General features: G+C 37.2%; 3 protein-coding genes across 5 annotated transcripts in view; 1 reads left to right on the top strand and 2 right to left on the bottom strand.

Annotated features, from left to right (window-relative positions):
• The first annotated feature begins 1,797 nt into the window (after window positions 1-1,797).
• On the top strand, window positions 1,798-4,824 carry apobec2b (apolipoprotein B mRNA editing enzyme, catalytic polypeptide-like 2b). The gene is made up of 4 exons (XM_039800254.1): window positions 1,798-2,199; window positions 3,065-3,245; window positions 3,432-3,783; window positions 3,884-4,824. The coding sequence occupies exons 1-3, from the start codon at window positions 1,910-1,912 to the stop codon at window positions 3,771-3,773; spliced, it is 813 nt and encodes a 270-aa protein (XP_039656188.1). The 5' UTR covers window positions 1,798-1,909; the 3' UTR covers window positions 3,774-3,783; window positions 3,884-4,824.
• LOC120558877 (basement membrane-specific heparan sulfate proteoglycan core protein) lies at window positions 3,995-18,542 on the bottom strand. Of its 2 annotated transcripts, XM_039800202.1 has the most exons (19): window positions 18,358-18,541; window positions 18,200-18,238; window positions 16,019-16,309; window positions 13,449-13,712; window positions 12,363-12,650; window positions 11,928-12,200; window positions 11,488-11,757; window positions 11,035-11,322; window positions 10,599-10,871; window positions 10,159-10,428; window positions 9,711-9,998; window positions 6,739-7,011; window positions 6,546-6,660; window positions 6,297-6,454; window positions 6,108-6,209; window positions 5,757-5,825; window positions 5,481-5,543; window positions 5,275-5,343; window positions 3,995-5,132 (listed from the first exon to the last, which is right to left on the bottom strand). In XM_039800202.1, the coding sequence occupies exons 1-19, from the start codon at window positions 18,434-18,436 to the stop codon at window positions 5,068-5,070; spliced, it is 3,537 nt and encodes a 1,178-aa protein (XP_039656136.1). In that variant the 5' UTR covers window positions 18,437-18,541; the 3' UTR covers window positions 3,995-5,067. The 2 variants fall into 2 exon arrangements, with proteins under 2 accessions (XP_039656136.1, XP_039656135.1); XM_039800201.1 differs by having other exon boundaries at window positions 6,546-7,011; window positions 18,358-18,542.
• Window positions 18,543-20,631: 2,089 nt separating this feature from the next.
• The window catches only part of mybpha (myosin binding protein Ha), an 18,995-nt gene continuing 17,831 nt past the window's right edge, over window positions 20,632-21,795 (bottom strand). For both annotated transcript variants that reach the window (XM_039800217.1, XM_039800219.1), the window contains one exon: window positions 20,632-20,940. The gene's annotated coding sequence lies outside the window, so the exon portion shown is untranslated. The remainder of the gene's footprint in view (window positions 20,941-21,795) is intronic.

Genomic DNA, 21,795 nt, shown 5'->3' with positions numbered 1-21,795 from the left:
GTAGAGGTCAATACCATTTCATTTTCTTTATCAGCACTACTTTGCTTTTTCAATCAATGTCCAATTCTACTTTTGAACTTTTAAGAATTGAAATTGGTTTGACCCAGTTTCTGCCCCATAAAACTAGGAGAGGATGTGTGCATGTGGCACAACATTGGCTTTTGCTTCATCTGACCTCACTGAAGTATTTTGAAAACACTTTGCAGGGCACCGCTTGGAAGGAGAAACTGTGAAACGTTGCAGTGTTTGCCTTCATTCAGGGACTCTGTTACCTCTTGGTTGGGCCAATGGGGAGGCAGGGTAATTGCATGTAATTCCATTACAGTTAAATTTGAGTCAGCAAGCAGTCAGCAGTCACATCCTACGCGGCCCTTTTCTCAAAGCCAGCAAGGCTCACAAGCATTATTACTAAAGTACTTTAAATTACAAAAAAAATACATGGCAGGAAACTGTGTAGCTACTACTCTTGTTCTCTAATGCTACATCAGACAAACTGCTTTAATGCATTGATTCTTTTTTGTGATTAATAAGGAACAACAGTATAAATCGATTTGAAGATGGCTGGCTGTGAAGGAATTGCAATAGATCTGATTATAAAGACTGTCACAAGGATTACATCTTTTTTTCACGGATCGCAAACAGCTTCATCCCAGTGTTACTGTTTCTGTTGTAGTTAAAAACACTTCAGAGGAAGTGTGTTAATCTGTGTACGATACAATCAGATTTCCCTCATAGATCATAATTAGCAAAGATTGCTGTGATCTTAATGATTATCACCGCAGGACGTCTGTGGATTTAGATGTGTTGCCAGATATCAGTGCGGATGTGTCAGCGTGTTTAGCTTTGAAAAGTGTTTTTGCTCATCCCCATGGATGTGTTGTTGTATGTGGAGCAGCTTGAAGTGTCCCTCCCTCCCTCCCCCTGGCTGTGACAGCTCATCCATTCGAGTTAGTCGAGCAGGCTGGGCTGCGGTCCTATTGGTAATTGCCTCTGAAATGAATTACTTGGCAGAGAGTGAGACTGAGGCAGGGAAGGAAATTGTAATTGAACTGCCCTCTCCCTCCCACCCTCTCCCTTTATGCTTCAAGTTATTACATCTGCAGTGCAGAAAGCCATTTTCTGTCCGCACATAGACGAAAAAATACACACACTCTTACAAAACCAATTTTCCCCTCCCCCACGCAATGGCCCCAGCAGAGGACTATATTGATGCAGGGGGATTTCATAGATTGATTGTTCATGGGCACATGCACACTGGGCCACACTTTACTCTTGCACAGAGACAAATACTCTCTTACACATTGGTGTTAGTGTGTGTATTTCTATGTACTGCACTGCTCCCAATAATTCTCTATTTGGGGTGCCCCCTCACTGACCTTTGTGTATCGCTTAGGCCTAACGGGCTGCAAGACGTGGTTGGAGTTGGCAAAAACAAAACTGGTGTTGAGTATCAAGAGACCCCTGGTTACCCTATACACACAGCCAAGCATCACTATTAATAACCTGCCTGTTGCTGACCTGTTGACAGTTGACGGATTAAAGAGCTGCCACTCGTTTTGTTTGAGGTTATACATTTATACACAGAATATAGTAGTTTCCTTTCTTAATATGGCAACTGTATGAAGTGTGTAAGATATATGTCCCTAAGTTCATCATGCAACCCATGGACACTGACTATTGTGTTGTCCTTTGGCCTTTTAACAGCCACGGCATGGAAAGAGGGGGAGTGTGTTAACCTATCCCTGCCCCGGCCAGACATGCACATGTTGTGACTCCAACCACGGCACACAATAGGATCTATTTCTGTAAATGCACTAGGGTTATCTCTCTACTTACCCTGAGCTATCGCTCTCTTGCTCTCTCTCCCTCCCTCTCTTTATCTAACACTGTCACCCACTTGTGCAAAATCATGGCCGACAGAAACAGCCGGGTTAGTGTTAAGAGGAAAGAGAAGAAGGTAGAAAACAAAACAAAGGATGACAAGGACAAAGAAAAGGAGAAGGAGAAAAATGTGAAAAAGCCTGACAAACTTGTGAAAAAGCCAGAGAAGACCCCAGAGAAGACCCCCGAGCAGCCCAAGATGGATGAAGAGAAGAGGAATGGGGAAAGTGGAGGCGCAATAGGAGCGGAGGCAATAAACAGTGAAGAAAATGGAGAGTTTCAGCCCATAGAATTGCCACCGTTTGAGATTGTCACAGGGTGAGTAAGATTTATTACATACACCACAAGAGTTAATTCGTATGTCATACTTACACACCTGTTTTGCTCTTTAACACATCCACTTTTGGGTTATTTGGTGTTTTCTTTTGTACAGTATATAAAGTAGTTTTTCATGTCTTTCTGTAAGTCTTATTGTTCCCAATGCATGTTCTATTGAGAAAGGATACTGCCTTCCTTACTGACCCAGAGGTAAGAATAGTGATGAGTCACAGAGCCAACACAGATACATGCCCCTGCTCTATCACTCTGCCGCCTAGCATCTGTTCCCCTGTCTCTGTCCTTTGAGTATTAGCTGTTTGATATAAGAGATCTATTTGTGAAATCCATCTGGCTATTCATATGCAGTATAACAATGGGGTTATAAAGAAAGACAGAAGGGGTATGTGCTTTATACAGTGGCTGAATCACAAAGGGTCCGGTACATCTATAGATCATGGGATGATGTGAAAGCCAAAAATAGCCGAAAAATTGTTTACTCAGTGGTAGCCTCATTAAAATTGTATTCACTGTGTCATGATAGTCTATTTTGAAGACTTACTATCATCACTCTTTTCTTGTGTCTTGGATGGTTGACAAATTCATCAGAAAATGAATGACTCATGCTCTGTGTCAGGCAAGGAAATGCCAGTTACTGTCCCACTGATTAAAGGTGACAGATAACATTGAAAGCACTGCTGATAGATACATAACGCTTGATTGTCCTTTTTACTTTTTTGCTAAAACCTTCATGCCCTAACAAGCAACAATAATGACTGTTAGTGCTGTGTTTTAAGAAAAAAAATGCTTTGCTATTCATTCAAAAGACAATAGATTTATGTAAACTCTCCCTTTCAATCTTCACTAGGGAACAGATGAGCCCGTTCTACTTCAAGTTTCAGTTCAGGAATGTGGAGTACTCATCAGGGAGGAACAAGACCTTGCTGTGTTTTAGAGTGGATACACCAGGAGGCAGCACAGAGCCACTGAAAGGTTATATGGAGGATGAACATGCCACGGCTCATGCTGAAGAAGCATTCTTTCAACAGGTAATTATCTCTTTATATACAGTCTCTGATAATGAACAATCACACTCAGCCTTTATTACCGTAGTATCATGTAACACACATGTGAACCCCATGGGAGGTCTAATTTCTATTAGTTTGCAAGCATTTTCTCAGTTATATGATAATGTTTTTTTCTCCTTTATGCCTCCAATAATATTTCCTTTCCAGGTGCTCCCTATTGCTTCCCAAGAGTATGAAGTCACATGGTATGTATCATCCAGTCCTTGTGCGGCTTGTGCAGCCAAGTTGGCCAACATCCTCCAGCAGCGCAAGAAGGTCCGTCTCTGCATGTTCTGCTCCCGTCTCTTTGACTGGGAGGAGCCAGAGATAGTAGAAGGCCTCCGGGCTCTGGTGAGCGCCGGCTGCAAACTGCGGATGATGAAGCCGGTTGACTTCGTACATGTTTGGGAAACATATGTGGAGAAGGAGGACCTGACCTTTGAACCCTGGGAGGATTGTCAGGAGAACTATGACTACTATGTGGAGAAACTGGCTGATATCCTCAAGTAGATGTACTTCAGTAAGTATTCTGTATGTTCTATATATGGCCTATATACTTTTTGGATTTTAAAGTTTGTTCTCAATAATGACAATCTTTCCCTTGTGTCTTTTGTTGCAAGTGCACACGATGGACAAGATCTCCCCACTGACTCTCCACTGGTTGAACGTTTGTTTCTTGCAGTCTCATCTGACGGTGCAGATCAGTATAAGTTTGAATGAACACTCATGGCAACATTTTGTAATTTTTATTTTGATAATTTCATAGGGAGACACAAAATGCTTGATTGGCATTACTGAAGAATCACCTACTGTTGAAAAATATAATCATTTTTAAAGAAGAAAGCAATAACAGTAGACTAACTTACATTTACTCACATCTGGGGCCAGATGCATCAAATCCCCCAACTAAAACAGTGTGTACAGTACACACAAAGACAGAAATATGCATAAGCATGTATATGCACCTCTAAAACATAATTGCGTATATATCTTAGTAATTTGTAGCTCTCATATTGAACCAGACTTTACAAAGAGCTTCACAAATCACGATAAAATCAAAAGATCATCGATGATAGCTCAAATGTAAAAAAAAGAAAGAATGATAACAATGCATTACTCATAAATAGTTTAAAATTAAGTTTATGAATGCACTTTTGATTGGAATTTTACAGAGCACTGTGTAGACCACAATATAATAACAATCATTTAAATGATGTGTGGCAAAAGGTGTACGCATGTTTTTGGTGCGTACACATCGTTTATACATCTGGCCCCAGGTGTTTGCTTAAGGAGGATTAATAACATCTCCTGCAGATCAATACTTATGTACAGTGCATATAATAATTGCTAACAATAAAAGCTAACCATGTATATGATTGATGCTGCTCACATAAATAATGTTTCATATTTTAACAGTTCATCAATACAATGATGTGAATTAAATATATACAGTTCTAACAGTATTGTGCTACAAAGTAATGTTCAGTGTCAGCCAGTCTGTTGGTTCAGGGTGCAATATCCCAATATATTTTAATTCCCATTAAATTTGGTACAAAACATTTACAGTCTCCAGAGGAAGAATCTTAATGAATTTACTCAACCTTCATTTAGCACTGCAGACAAGTCAGAACTTTGAATTTGATGCCCCGCTGGTGGTAAGCATCGCACAGTAGCGAGATTCTCTCTCCAGTTATTATACATCAACATTTTTTGTTTGTAATGCCCATTAAAGCCTCACAGTGCTGTAGTAAGTCTATAGACTTATTATTATCTGCTAAACCGATGCAAATATAGCTACAGTGACTCATTGTTTAAAGGAAACCAGTCCACCGTTGTTTTCTGTTGTATCATGGCTCTCACTCGTCACGGCTAGAAAGACGTGAAGGGCAAGATGTGGAAAGATAGATTAGAAATACATTGCGTCTCAGTTATAAAGAAATTGGCACAGTGCCTGTCATCACAGAGAAAATATTTAATTGGAAATGTACATTCTTTAATTAAACTTTATTACCTTGGTCCTCCTGCGAGGATATTGGTAATGGGGTTGTTTCGCCAGAAATCGTGCCATTCTCGTCCGCTTCTGCAGGTGATGATTGTTTAAAAGAAAAATAAAAGAAGCAAATATGTCAGTGAGGGATGAATCCAGGGAACTTTCAAACACTTGCATAGTAATACAACTTTTGAATTACCTGCTTTACTCATGTGTGGGTTCTTTACCTTGTTTAGATGAAGCATTCAGTTCTGCATCTGTGATGTACTGAACCAGTGGACAGGGTGCATCTGTACGAGGGAGGAAGGAACTTTAACACAAGAGCGCCAAAGGCTAAGGGCAGACTATGAAAGTCAGAATCTAACTTGAAAATGTCAGCAGGTAGTTTCACATATGGTAAATTCTAAAATAGCTCAGAAATGAATCAGTGGTGGGGCTGTATCTGCAGCAATTGCGGAAGCAGCAACCAAAACCACAACCCATGGGAGGTGGTGTCAACGTACCATCACGGTCCTTTAGCTGAGCCATGGTGAGAAACAGGTCTGTTTCCTCTGGCTTGTCTTCACCATTACCTATGTCGTTAAAAAAAAGAATTGGTCACCTTATTTTGGCTTTTGTAAGTTCATTTTAGATTATGTATATATACCGGTATATCAGCTGAGATCAGCTGCGTTTTTTTTAATCAGGGCAGCCAGAGGTTTATTACTACAAGCGATCACATTGTCACATTGTTTTCACATTGTCATTGATATATTGTGACTATAATAATCATAATAATAATGATCATGGCTTATTTAATAATGCAGATTTTTAGAATCCATGTATTCAAAAAATCACAAAAAGTAAAGGGAAACCTGGTTTGCGGAAGACTCTGAGGACAATGCATCCAATGAAAATGGCAATGATGGCAAAGAAGATAAAGCCAGAAATGGAAAGAAGCACCCTCCTCTTCAAAACTTCACATAAAAAAAACAGAGAATGAAAATGAGTCAGAATATTTGCAGGGTAAAAATGTACGACTACCAGACCTCTGTTATACTTACGAAGGTTCTTGGTCTTGAACGAATCACTGGTTTTTGAGTAAGATGGTCTACCTGTGCGAATGCCCTGGCAGGTGTACAGGCTCTGCTCAGGGTTATTCTCCGGTGTGACTGTATATTTCTCAGAGAGAGAGACATTGATTTGTTGCCCCTCTTTCAACCTGTGAGAAACGTAAGAATACACACAGTCGCATAAATGCATTTAGAAAACTTTACTCTATAGTATTAACTGATATTTTGTATGTGTATTACCATTTGTAGTTCCATACGTCCTGGCTTTCTAGCACCCTACATCTGAGTACCAAGCTGTCAGTAGAGAAGACCTCGGACCACCCAGTTAACAGAGTTATATCTGCTAATGGGCGTTCTGTAGAAACACAATCAAAACTGTGATGAACACATTCAACAAGTTCAGAAAAAGGGGGGATAGTCAACAAAAACCTACCCTTAATGACAAGTCTCACAGCCTGACTCTGGTCTGAATAGAAGACTGTATTTCTTCCTCTTTTAACTTGGCATTGATATGATCCAGTGTTTGTTCTCACAACAGAACTGATGGTGTGATTGTTTCCAGATACGGCAAATTGATTGCCATCTTTGTACCACAGGTACTCCCATCCAGAAGAGACATTAATGTGACAGCTAAAGGAGACTGAATCTCCAGTATGCATCACATTGTGTATGGGATTCTGCATCAGTGTGACTCTGGGCTTTGTATCTGTGGGATGACAATAATGCCATTGCTATTAGTATGACACCATTTTAATGCATTTCACTCTGCACAACCAAAAGTAAGGAGAAGTTTCCTTTAACTAGATGCTTTAAATGGCTATTTATATGCTGAAAACTTAGACAAAACTTTGATAAGCTAAAGGGAGTGATGTCATGTAGGAGCTCCTTCTTAAGAAATACCCATCATGGCATGTGCATTTGAATGCGTGATAGAGACCAGAGACCAAAAATGTCGTGAAAAATAATACTATAGGATTGCCATATAAACTTAACACACTATATGTATGTCACAAAAATGTCAGAATAAAGTGATAAAAAGTCATAGTATAGTATGCCATAAAATGTAATAAAACAACATAGTATACTGTAGTATGTCATACAAATCTCTGTGAAACGTAATTAAGTCATAGTATGTCATAAAAAGTTTTACAAAAAAGTCATACTATAGTATTGTCATAAAATGCCATAGTATTGTATGTCATAAAAAAATGTCTTGGAAAAATGTCATAAAAACGTCACAGTATAATGTTATTAAAAATGTCACAAAAACATCATAGTATTCATAAAAATGTCATAGTATAGTATGTCATAAAGATTGTCACAAAAAGATCATAGTAGAGTATTGTCAAAAAATTTCATAGTATTTTATTTTGTATGACTCTATTTCATTAACAAAGTCATAATATAAAGAAATAAAAAGTATATAGTATAATATAGAAATAAGTCATAGTATAGTATGTCGAAAAAAGTAATAGTATAGTATGTCGAAAAAAGTCATAGTATAGTATGTCGAAGAAAAGTCATAGTATAGTATTTCATAAAAAAGTCATAGTATGATATGTTGGAAAAAAGTCATAAAAAAAGTCATAGTATAGTATTGTCATAAAAAGTCATGGTATAGTATGTAGACAAAAGTCATAAAAAAGTCATAGTTTAGTAGTCAGAAAAAAAGTCATAGTATAGTATGTCGAAATAAGTCATAGTATAGTATGTCGGAAAAAAAGTCATAGTATAGCATATCGAAATAAGTCATAGTATAGTATGTCGAAAAAAGTCATAGTATAGTATGTCGAAAAAAGTCATAGTATAGTATGTCGAAGAAAAGTCATAGTATAGTATTTCATAAAAAAGTCATAGTATGATATGTTGGAAAAAAGTCATCAAAAAAGTCATAGTATAGTATTGTCATAAAAAGTCATGGTATAGTATGTAGACAAAAGTCATAAAAAAGTCATAGTTTAGTAGTCAGAAAAAAAGTCATAGTATAGTATGTCGAAATAAGTCATAGTATAGTATGTCGGAAAAAAAGTCATAGTATAGCATATCGAAATAAGTCATAGTATAATATGTCGGAAAAAAGTCATAGTATAGCATGTTGAAAAAAAGTCATAGTATAGTATGTCGAAAAACGTCATAAAAAAGTTATAGTATAGCATGTCGAAAAAAGCCATGAAAAAGTCACAGTAAAGTATGTTAAAAAAGTGTAAAATAATTCACAATATTGTACGTAAAAAACAGCCATAAATAAGTCATAGTATATAGTATGTCAAAAAAATTCATAGTATGTCGAAATAAGTTATAAAAAAATCATAGTATAGTATGTCGAAAAATGTCATAAAAAAGTCATAGTATAGCATGTCAAAAAAAGTCACAGTAAAGTATGTTAAAAAAAAAAGTGTAAAATAATTCATAATATTGTACGTAAAAAACAGCCATAAAAAAGTCATAGTATATAGTATGTCGCTATAAAGTCATAAAAAAGTCTTGGTATGTTGAGGAATTGAACGGTGATCTTTCAATCTCCATTATGCTTATCTCAGTGAGCTATTTGTGAAGCTCATAGAGGTATATTTCAGAGTTGTATTCATCGTGCATTTTACTAAAGACAAATAAATCATATAAAATCATAGTTTAGTATGTCCAAATGAAGAAGTCATAGTATAGTATGTTGAAAAAAGTCATAGTATAGCCTGTCTAAAAAGTCATGAAAAAGTCATAGTATAGTATGTTGAAAAAAGTCATAAAAAAGTCATTTTTAATGACGTACTATACTATGACTTTTAATTAAATTTTTATGACATACTATATTATGACTGTTAATGACATTTTTTATGACATACTATACTATGACCTTTTTATTACATTTTTGTACATACTCTATACTGTGCCTTTTTATGACATTTAATTACATTTTTAAGACATACTAGACTATGACGTTTTATGACATTGTATGACATACTACACTATGCCATTTTTATGACTTTTTTTGACTTACTTAACTATGATTTTGTATTACTTCTTTATCTTCAGTAATATGCACGATAAATACAACTCTGAATCCTAAACTCTATGGGCTTCGCAAATAGCTTAGTGAGATAAACTGCTAGAGATAATGTAAGATTGGAGGTTGAGGGTTAAATTCTTCAACATACTGTGACATACTATACTATCAATTTTTTTGTCATCATTTTTTATGCTGCACCACAATTGCACTCCACAGATAATACAGATTTATTCAATTGAACTGAAATGAGTAACTGTCTCCTGGTTTTAGCTTCATACTGTACATGACAGATATTAGAGTGGTATCACAATCTAACTACTGGCAAAGAGTGAAAAGGTGTATTTCCCAAAATGTCAAACTATTCTATATACTGTGTCAAATAAAGAAGAAATAAATCTTACCGTGAACATCAAGTGTTTGTACAGAACTGAAGTTGCTGCTGACAGACCTGCTCTTGAGTTTTCCTGAGCATCTATATTGTCCACGGTGTGAGGCTGCAGCAGAGCTGATGGAAAGAGTAGCTGCATCTGAGTCAAAAGATACAGTATGTGCCAGGACCTGCTGTCCGTCTTTGAACCATGTATATGTCCAGTCAGAGGTGACGTCCATCCCACAGCTCAACTTCACACTCTCAGTGGGGAACACATCCAACCACGGTGTTACCAGCTTCAAAGATGGAACGGGAATTTCTGGAGAGACACAGACACACTTTTCTATCAACCTTACATTTAACCTTTTTCTATTTGACTTAACTGTAACATTTTATAGCAAGAAATAAAAAAACAAACAGACGAAGGAAGCATTATTCCTCTAATAAACTTCAACACAAAGTTATTTTCTTTATCTCACCAGATACGCGTAAGATCCGCGAATCACTGTGCTCTGTACTGTACGCTGTTTTGTCTCTTATGGCCATGCACTTATAAGTCCCACTGTTTGATAAAGTGGCATCATGGATGTTCAAACTACTGTTGTTGATTGGGAGTTGTGTTCCATCTTTGTACCAGTGATACACCCAACCAGACAAGGGTTTAACTTTACATTCGAAGGACACTGACTCTCCAGTGTACACCTTGTTAACATCTGGCTGTTGAATCATCGAGGGTTTAGGCTTGTTCCCTAAATACACAAAGAAGAAATATCAACAGTTGTTATAATCAAACTGTTGATAAAACAGATAACCAGCCAGTATAGGTGACCAGAGATACACTGCAGAAACACAACCGGAAAACTCTTTTAACGTATGCATTCTATAAATAACTGTTTAGAGGAAGACAACAGAAACATACCTTCAACTTCAAGGTGTACAGGCTGACTGGACTCGGTGAGGAAGGCTTGATCACTGCCTCTTTTTGCTTTGCATGTATATGACCCACTATTTGTTATTCCAACTGAGCTGATTGTATAGTTGTTTCCAGATACGGTAAGTGGATCGCTATCTTTGTTCCACAGGTACTCCCATCCAGTAGAGACATTAATGTGACAGCTAAAGGAGACTGACTCTCCAGGGAACATCACCTTGTACTCTGGATCCTGCGTCAGTATGACAGTGGGTTTCTTATCTGAGGGTAAGAAAACATGCCATGGCCATCAGTGTGTAACAGATATTTATCCCACCCCAACCCCCTGTCCTAATCCCCAATGAAATGAAGAAAACAATTCTTATTAAAAATTACCCCCCAAAATAAGTATTTTTTTATGCAAATTATAAAAAAGAAAACTCACCATATACTTTGAGATCAAGTCCAGAACTAGTGCTGCTGTTGACAGACCTGTCTTTCAGGTGTCCCTTGCAGATATATTGTCCTACATGTGCAGCTGAAGCAGAGCTGATGGAAAGAGTAGCTCCATTCGAGTCAAAAGACACATTATCAGCTCGGACCGGCAGACTGCCTTTGTACCACGTGTAAGTCCAGTCAGAGGTGTCGTCCATCACACAGCTCAACTTCACTCTCTCAGAGGGGAACACATCCAACCACGGTGTTACCAGCTTTAAAGATGGAATGGGAATTTCTGGAGAGACACAGACATATTAGCCCCTTTTATAATAACCTTAGATATATCCTCTTTCTATTTGACTTTTACCACAACATTTGATAGCTTGAAATAAAAAAAACAGACAAAGGCAGCAATATTCCTCTAATAAACTTCAACACAAAGTTATTTTCTTTATCTCACCAGATACGTGTAAGATCCGTGAATCACTGTGCTCTGTACTGTACGTTGTTTTGTCTCTTATGGCCATGCACTTATAAGTCCCATTGTTTGATAAAGTGGCATCATGGATGTTCAAACTACTGTTGTTGATTGGGAGTTGTGTTCCATCTTTGTACCAGTGATACACCCAACCAGACGAGAGTTTAACTTTACATTCGAAGGACACTGACTCTCCAGTGTACACCTTGTTAACATCTGGCTGTTGAATCATCGAGGGTTTAGGCTTGTTCCCTAAATACACAAAGAAGAAATATCAACAGTTGTTATAATCAAACTGTTGATAAAACAGATAACCAGCCAGTATAGGTGACCAGAGATACACTGCAGAAACACAACCGGAAAACTCTTTTAACGTATGCATTCTATAAATAACTGTTTAGAGGAAGACAACAGAAACATACCTTCAACTTCAAGGTGTACAGGCTGACTGGACTCGGTGAGGAAGGCTTGATCACTGCCTCTTTTTGCTTTGCATGTATATGACCCACTATTTGTTATTCCAACTGAGCTGATTGTATAGTTGTTTCCAGATACGGTAAGTGGATCGCTATCTTTGTTCCACAGGTACTCCCATCCAGTAGAGACATTAATGTGACAGCTAAAGGAGACTGACTCTCCAGGGAACATCACCTTGTACTCTGGATCCTGTGTCAGTATGACAGTGGGTTTCTTATCTGAGGGTAAGAAAACATGCCATGGCCATCAGTGTGTAACAGATATTTATCCCACCCCAACCCCCTGTCCTAATCCACAATGAAATGAAGAAAACAATACTTATTAAAAATGACACCCAAAAATAAGTATTTTTTATGCAAATTATAAAAAAGAAAACTCACCATATACTTTGAGATCAAGTCCAGAACTAGAGCTGCTGTTGACAGACCTGTCTTTCAGGTGTCCCTTGCAGATATATTGTCCTACATGTGCAGCTGAAGCAGAGCTGATGGAAAGAGTAGCTCCATTCGAGTCAAAAGACACATTATCAGCTCGGACCGGCAGACTGCCTTTGTACCACGTGTAAGTCCAGTCAGAGGTGTCGTCCATCACACAGCTCAACTTCACTCTCTCAGAGGGGAACACATCCAACCACGGTGTTACCAGCTTTAAAGATGGAACGGGAATTTCTAAAGAGAGAAACACATCAGCTACTTTTCATATCCTTAGAGATAAAATGATTGTATTTAAGTTCACCATACAGTATGGTTACTTATAGCATCTGCTTATATCATACCAAACAAAACAAAAAATCTAAACAATGAAGTTTCAAGAGGACAAAGTAGAGTTTTGAGCTTTACAGTGTCAGACCTACTTAAATACTAAACACATTTAAAAAAAGAAATCCTCATTGAATTTGTCTCATGACAAATGCCTAACCAACTTCTAACCTTATTGACTGCAACAAGTAACATACCACCAGGCCTTGTAGATCAAAAATCAAATGAAAGTTGATTAAATCTACAATGTATGAAGACAGGTCAGTCAACCTGAGAATCCACGTACAATAACATCATTGTACGTGGATTCTCAGGTTGACTGACCTGTCTTCATAAAAGTTGCAAAACAAAAGTGCCATAACATATAAAACTGCAAATTATAATTACAAATTACTTTTTTAGCCAACAATCCTCCCCTTAAATAAATCATCCCTTTACAAGTGATATTACACAGCTAGGTACATATGGTACTGTACACTGCTGAGCCATCCCTCCCTGCATTATGCTACACCACAATATCCTGTTTCAACAGAAAATGCATAATTTAGCGGAAGCAAGATGCTCTAGAAATGTGAATTCGCTGAATTCAAGAGCTTTGAGAGTTTTTTTTAGCCTTTAGTAATAGCATCTTACACATCTACAAGAAAAAAATCCTTATTTTCCTAAACACAATGCTTTAAATAATACATCTTTGCTGTCTTTACGTACCAAGAACATCTTGTTGTACTTTCTCACTGATGTCTGTTGATGTTGTTTCACCTCTGGTGGCCTTGCACCAGTATTCCACCTTACCAGAAAGACCAAGATGGATGCTGATGGTTTCGCTGGTGTCAGGGAGTTCATTTCCATCTTTGTACCACTGATACTTCCAGCCAGAGGACACATCAACTTTGCAAGTGAAGTTCACTGTTTCTCCAACATACATCGAGTTAAAATCTGGAACCTTGCTCACTGTTGGTTTTGGTGTTTTATCTAAAGAAAAAGGCAGTTAACATCATATTACTGCTACACTGTACCACACAACCTATATATCATATATACATATTTGACCACCAAAATTGAAGGCATATGCTAGTCAAGTTGATTATTAACATTCAAAAAGTAATAATTGTTTGCCATTTTGAGACATATGCTTATTCACTTTCTTGAGTTGAGAAGATTGATATCTCTCTCGTGTCTCACTCTCGTGTGTGTAGAGTAAATATGACCTGACCGCCAACTGACTGACAACAGGGGGATAACAATTGATGAATCACATGAAGATCTGTTAATACATCGGGGGGAATATGGGGAAAACTTCTGTAAAAACGGAAGCCACAATCACCACAATCACATATTTAGTGAATTAGAGATCCTGTGCAGTTTCTCCATCTAGAAAAATTAAGTATACTTTTAGAGGCTCAACTACAGCTTCTTTAATTTACTTATGTAGACAGACTAAAACCCTGCTCCCTCCCATAGACTAGTGGTATAGATTTAGTCGGTCTCCTGTTGGGCTGTACAAGCTCCATTGAGGACTTATCATTTGGATTGATGTTTTATTATCATTTATTATGTATTTTATTTATTTTTCATTGTCCAATGTTTGTATGTTGAAGGTAGATGCGGTGAGTAGCCTTGAGCAGGTATTAATCACTCCGGTTGAGGCAAAGGTGATATGAAAAATGATGGGTTTTTATTATAAAAGACCCAATTAAGGCCCACAGGCAAAAAAATAATGATAATGGAAACAATTAACAAAATTAAGAAAAGTAACTAAAAAGCACTTTCAAGAAAAACAAATTAAACTTGTCATAACAAGTCATAACGGGCAAACAATCAGATAAAGAATTGTATAAAAATGGACCTTAATTCAAGTCTCAGCAATGAGGATATACCACAGACGTAGGTCTTACTTCCTCAGTGCGCGCTTCCGCTCTCCCCCGAGCAAATACGGCCTCTCTAAATAGCCTGACGCCACCCCTCAAATTGGAACATACCAAACTATAAAACACAGGGGTGGCTCAGGTGAGCACATAAACAAGGCTTAATACAGCCTAAATACACATAGCTGAAAATCTAGACAGATACAGCATATAATGTATACAATGGCCATTACAATTAAGACAATCTATAATACAAGACATCTTGTTGGCTATAAAATATAATACATGGTCGCTTGATTATTATGACAAGTGTAGTTTGTGACAATCCGTACGGTCTTCAACAATAAACAATGTATAGAGGAATATAACTAGGCCTAGATAACAAATCACCGCAGTATTAGATGTTAAAAATGTGCACACAACTACGGGATTAATATGGAGAATACGATGAATGACAGATTATATAAAACCAGTATACAAACCGAATATAGACAGTCAAACAAACATCTACAAGCAACTTCTTCACTCAGTCTTTGAGATCAAAACAGGTAGCGCATCGCTACCGTGACGGCAGCCATGCGCCCCGTCACATTGTACTTAACTGTTTGTACTTAATTTTCTTAATCTTGCTTAGCTCTATTATGACCACTAAAAGTATTATGATTCTTAATACTCTGAAAAATGGACTGCATTTATATAGCACTTTTTTAGTCTTAACAGCTACTCAGAGGGCTTTAACATAGTACAGGCACCATTCACACACATTCATACACCGGTGGCTGAGGCTGCCATACAAGGTGCCCCATGCTCATCAGATAAACATTTACACACCAATGGTGCAGCATAGGGAGCAATTTGGGGTTCAGTGTCTTGCCCAAGGACACTTCGACATGTAGACTGCAGGGCCAGGGATTGAACCACCACCGACACCTTCCGAGTGGATGACCGTTCTACCACCTGAGCCACAACCGCCCCCAGTTTTTTGTTGTTGTCTGAATTAGTACTGTTGATGCAATGCTTTTTGTGCATTATATTTAAAATCTATCAATAAAAACCTCCATGGGGAAAACAGCTAGCCTCTATAACAAAATCCACCAGCCTGGCAACTTCACATTGATAAGACTTCAGAAAATCACTGCTGCATGTCAAGAAATAATCTGGTATATAATCCCCTGTAAAACCACAACGTGTACTTTTTTTTTAGTTTTGATATAACATGTTAATTATTGAGCCTTAGAGGTGCTAGTAGGCAGGTTTTGTTACCTTTGGGGCAGAGCAAGGTCATATGTTTCCCATGTTTCCAGTTCTTGTGCTAAATGAACTGGCTTTTGGTGGTATCTTCATATTTAGCATACAGAGATGAGAGTGGTATCAATCTGAAATCTTTATGTATACAGAGGAATGAAAACTCACCATAAACTGTGATATTAACTGTGTTGCTGAATCCAGTGCTATTTCCACTATTATTCATGGGAAGAGCTATGCAGGCATAGACTCCTTGATAAGATCGAGTGACCGAGGAAATGTTGAGATATGATTGATCTTCTTCCAGGTTCTGGTCCACATCCACCTCAATCTTCTTTTCATTTCTGTACCAGGTGAACTCCCAGTCATAGCTGTTGTCTTCACAGCTAAACCCCACACTCTCCTTTTCGAAAAAATCCTGCCAGGGACTCAGCAGCTTCAGAGTCGGTTTACGTGTGTCTGAAAATATGCAGCGCAAAGAATGAAATTTAGGATAAAACCCAAATAAAATATCTTACTGCATCAGAAAAGAATAAGAGACAGGAACACAGAAATTTTGAGTGCATCATTATTTAAACGTCCCTGTTTCACAGATGAAAGTAGCCTATAGACTACTATAAAAGTGGGTTTGGGCTTGTTTGCTAATCAAAGAGGAGAAATAAAACGGTACAATTTCAATTACTTATACTACATGCTTCTTGTAAGAATGAATGAACCATATGAAGTACTAAAATGTAAATAAATGCAATTGATGCTATCTCCTAAGGGCTAGTTGTTTAAAAATACATAACATTACAGATGGCAGTAAGAATTATTTCAGGACACATGATTACAAATATTAGAGAAATAGAATAAATATTAAAACAATGTGTTATTTCAAGAGTTCAGAAGTTCAGTTTCATTATGCATATTTGAACAGACTTCTTCTAAAAGGCAGAGAGACAAATTGCGGTCACGAACCACTACTAACGGAAAAAATAAAATAAGCACAATCTTTTTGACAACGCCCATGGTGATTTCACAGGTGTCATGTGTGATTCAAAGTAAAAAAGCCTTCCATCAAAGAGATATCATTTAGATGTAACTTTGTAGATTTTACTTTCCAAAATCATCATCAATATGTACATATATGTTTATGGATGAATTTGTTTATAAAATGTATCACCTATATTCTTTCTTTGAAGTACTGACTTGATTTCAGGAAGTGAAACAATCAACAGAAAATTAATCTGCAACTACTTTGATAATGGATTAACTGTTTCATTCATTCTTCAAGCAAAAGCACCAAACATTTTACTGGTTCCAGCTCAACAGTGAATATTTGTTGCTTTTCTTAACAAAATGATCAATTGATTATTTGGGGAAATAATCTGCAGAATAATTAATAGTGAAAACCACATCACAGTGTTCTTCCACCTACACCAGTATTAGTGTGTGGCACTATATTCTACATCCCCCTTTTCTAGTTTGCAATGGAACTACTGAACATATCATACTGCAATGTAGGTAACGCTTTACTTAAAGGTATCTACATAAGAGTGACATGACACTGTTATGAACACATGACACTGTCCTGACACATGGACCCTAACTCTAACCCTAACTTGTCATGACAAAAACCGAATGACAGAAGCATTATGTCATATAAGTTTATGACTTTTTTTATAATGTTTTTGACACCTCCATGACAGTGTCATGTCACTCTTATGTAGATACCTTCAAGTAAAGTGTAACCGCAATGTAACACTTGTGTCAACTTGTCTCATCCATGTCAAATTAACTTAAAACATACCTCAACTTTACTTCACAGGATGATTCATTTTTAACTACCAGTAAAATAACAGGTTAATAAACCATTACAAGCAGTGTACAGCAGTATTGTAAATAAGTCTTGCCTTTAAAGTAATGAATTTAAACACATTTTACTGAACAGTACATCGAATAATACAGGGACATTAGATGGACAATAGAGTTTAGAAAAACATAACCATTAAAAACATATAGTTGGAACTACAGAATACTGAAATATGAACTTTTTACACTAGTAGGTGTCTAAATCTAGGAAGTTTCAGACTCATGACAACAAAGTACTTCATGTTCCTCATGTTACCTTTCCTCGTGTTTTACTTCCTAAACATAGTTTAGGAAGCAAAACATTTAATAACAGTACATTTACTACACAATCACAGAGGTTAACTAAACTAAATATTTAATTATGTGTATTTTGCTCAACAACGTTTTGTTTTTACATTTTCAATAATATAAAAAGGCAAAATTAGTTATTTTAAATCAATGAGATATACATAAATACATTGTAATATTGGTCACTGTGTTAAACATGTTTCTTACCATCTTGAGGACCCTGAGCTGCATAAACAGCAGTAAAACCTGTCAAAACAAATTACAATACATGTTAAGTGGGAATCACATTTCAATGTACATGAAAATGTTCTTTGTGCTCTTAGGTACACCACAAAAAAAGAAATGCAATTGCCTAAAAAACTTACATATGACACTGAAGACCTTGACACGCCACATCTTCCATTGAGCTGCACATGTAGATGCTGTGCTGCTGAGTTGAGTCATATATCTGCTGTGTAGTGAAGTTAAGTAAAGGAAATAGACTGCACACTATATGGGCATGTGCAACAACTTCATTTCTAAACTCACATCAGGACAGCAGCTTTCCTGTCTCTCTGACATCTGCTTTTCTTTTTGTTGAAGCAACAGGAAATGGGTTGGTCAACCACACTCAGAAGTTGATGTTCTCATTGTGAATATGAATTGGTGATTTCTGCTGAAAAGTGACATGGAGGGTTTAGGGAATTGAAATGTGCAAGAACGTTAATGACTTGCAATTGTACAGTATAGTCTACCCAAAACATTTTGTTTACTGTGTAATTGATGTCTGATTAAGTCAAGATTATCTTAAATATCAATTGCACTATTCTGTTACATTTAAAAAAAAAAAAAAGAGGCTTATTTCCATTTAAGTTGATCAACTCAATCTTATTATTTTTTAGCTGTGACAGAATTAAAAATAGGCTAAGCAGAACTAAACCCAAAACTCTTTCAAAACTATAAGTTAGCCTACTATTTTACCGTAGTGCAGTTTCACAGTATTTTTTAACCAGTGGGTGTGACGTGATTTGGGGAACATGATAGGAAGCTACAGTTTTTTTTATACTTCTGTGAACCCAGCCTATTAACCACAAACATCACAGCGACATCCTTTAGTCTCCTGCTGAAAGCTGCTCTCTAGACATGCAAATAGAATGAACTAAATCCCCACTGAAACTCATACATATACATATACACATTTTAAAATAATCTGAATGTGTTTACATATTTCAAGTAGTCATTCAAAAAAATTAAGTGCTGAAGTTTTCATGCCCTCTGTGGTAAAGTATGACTTCCTGTAAGTCGGATATGTTGTGTGTCAACACCTCTCTGTTTCTGTCACTAGTTTTGTCTCACCATACTCACCATAAGGTGTCAGTATAACACAGAAAATCAAATCTCCAGGCATGGCTCTGCTCTGACCCTGGGCACCCTGCATATCTTTATACTTTCAAAAAGATTAATACAAACCTACTTATCCTGGTGACATGCTACTCTGACAATTAAAGGATAAATCACCTGTTTCCTACACTCCACAATGTATGTAAAATAAGCAGTAAGACCGTTTGGTAACACAATATGTTGACTTTAATGCCCACTATTATTAATATTTGTACATAATACATACAACCTGAGGTCAAATAGTTGGCTAAGTTGGTGCCACCTGTGCAGACTGAGACTGAAAAGAGTTTATTTTATTACAGCCCTTTGTCTTGGAATGACCTGCAGGCAACACTTAAACTAGACTCCCTAATCACTGTAATATGTTTTAAAAAAAAAAAGCTAACAAAAGTTTTTATCATAAATTGTCCCTGCACCAATGCCCACCATTTTTTTCATCTCTTGATGTCATTTTGTCTGTCAATGTTTTATACTGTGTGTACATGTAACCTTTCCTGTTCATGCGAGTATCATTTGTAATGTTTTGACATGCTTGCTGCCTTCTTGGCCAGGTCACCACTGGAAAAAAAAAACCTGTTTATCTCAATTGTTTTTTTATCTGATTAAATAAAGGTTAAATAATATTAGTAAATAAACTTTATATGTGTCATTTTCAGTCCAAGGAAAGAATTTAGATGCTTCAGACATGAGTTTTGTGTAAAAGACACACTAACAAAGCAAGCAGTGGAACAAATCCATGGGCTGAACACTGGCAGGTAAGGACATATCTTGTATAAAGAATGTAAAGCTGATTATAGCTGCCATCTTTTGTGAAGGAACAAGCTAGAAATGTTTCAATGCCTCGTTTTAAATTGGTGTAATACAGTGGAGTATTCATTTAAAGGGGCCAGTTAACCTGAATTGCACAAAAAAACTATTACCTCTATTATTTCTTTGGTAGAATGATACACACGTTGCTGTAGATTTGTTTTAATGTTTTTCTCAACGAATTTAACAAAAGAAACATTAATTTCAACTAAGAGATATCTCAAAACTTCAGGAGATAAATCCCAAACTATATGCATGGCTGGATACTATTTTGTTTGTAATTTGGACAAACCAACTCTCTAATCACAATGCTACCTTGCCACAGATCTGCCTATTTACCACTATACTATATATGACAAAAAATTGCTAGCAAATTATGCAAGTAATGTGTGAAATTTGTGTAGAAATCCACATATGTAATAAAATATAATATTTATTAATCATCGATACAGTCGTGTTTAAAGGATCATTGTTTTATTGAGTAGTAGATATATACATATACAGTATATACTGTAACAAACAGCACATGGACACAGGCAAAGAAAAAAAACATTGTAAATATAGCCTTACGTACATGTCACCAACTAAAATAACATAATTTGGCAAAATTTCTTTCCTGCATACTGGAAGGAGTGAGTGAGTCAGGATTGGTATGCGTGGAAATAGATATGGAGATGTTGGTTTTTTGTTCTGTCCCTTTCTTCATTATGTACACACTGCTGCTCAGACAGCAACAACTTTTTCTCTCACCTCCTCAAACACTGGAAAAGATAAGAGACACAGAAAGGGTTGGATGGATTTATTACACACACACACACACACACACACACACACACACACACACACACACACACACACACACACACACACACACACACACACACACACACACACACACACACACACACACACACACACACACACACACACACGCTTTAAAACACAAGACCTGGACTTCTGATGGTCCTTTAAAGGCACTGGTGGAAAGATAATTAAAGCAACAAGAGAGTTAAATGGGGTCATGGGGTGTTAAGGATCACTTCAGTCAGGACTATGCTGGGAGAAATTGTGTGTGGATTTGTATGAGGTTTTGTATTGTGTGTGTGTGTGTGTGTGTGTGTGCATGTTAGAGAGAGAGAGCCACTGCGTATTTTCCATTGAGGATTATCTGGCTTGCTTTCTGCCCTCTTAGCCCATTCTACCTTCTTCACACAGCACTTCACTCTGCCTGTTGACTCGTGGTAATGTGAGGAGTTCGGCTGTGTGTCAAATCATCTGGAGTAACTTTTAGAAGCTGTGGAGTGCCGCGCTGACATCATCCCTAATCCCCACCCAAAGGCGCTCCCTGCCTAATCCCTAGTTTTCCCCTTGAGGGGCCCTCCCATGTGTGGCTGTGCCTTATGGGACTGCATCCCGACATTCTATACAGACCCACAAGCATAGTCACATCATCTACGACACAGTTACACCTATCATGAAAAAAGCATCTTTTGGTAATGTGATCACAAGTGGGACAGCTGTAAATACAGTTGTGAATGCACCCAAACACGGCGAGGATGCATTAAGATGTGATCACTCAAGCCACACTGGGGGGTGGTCAGGCAGGCATGTGGCCT

Source organism: Perca fluviatilis, chromosome 5 (genome assembly GCF_010015445.1).
Source record: "Perca fluviatilis chromosome 5, GENO_Pfluv_1.0, whole genome shotgun sequence".
Taxonomy (NCBI): domain Eukaryota; kingdom Metazoa; phylum Chordata; class Actinopteri; order Perciformes; family Percidae; genus Perca; species Perca fluviatilis.
Note: the sequence above shows the minus strand (reverse complement) of the source record. Positions and strands in the feature narration are given on the sequence as shown.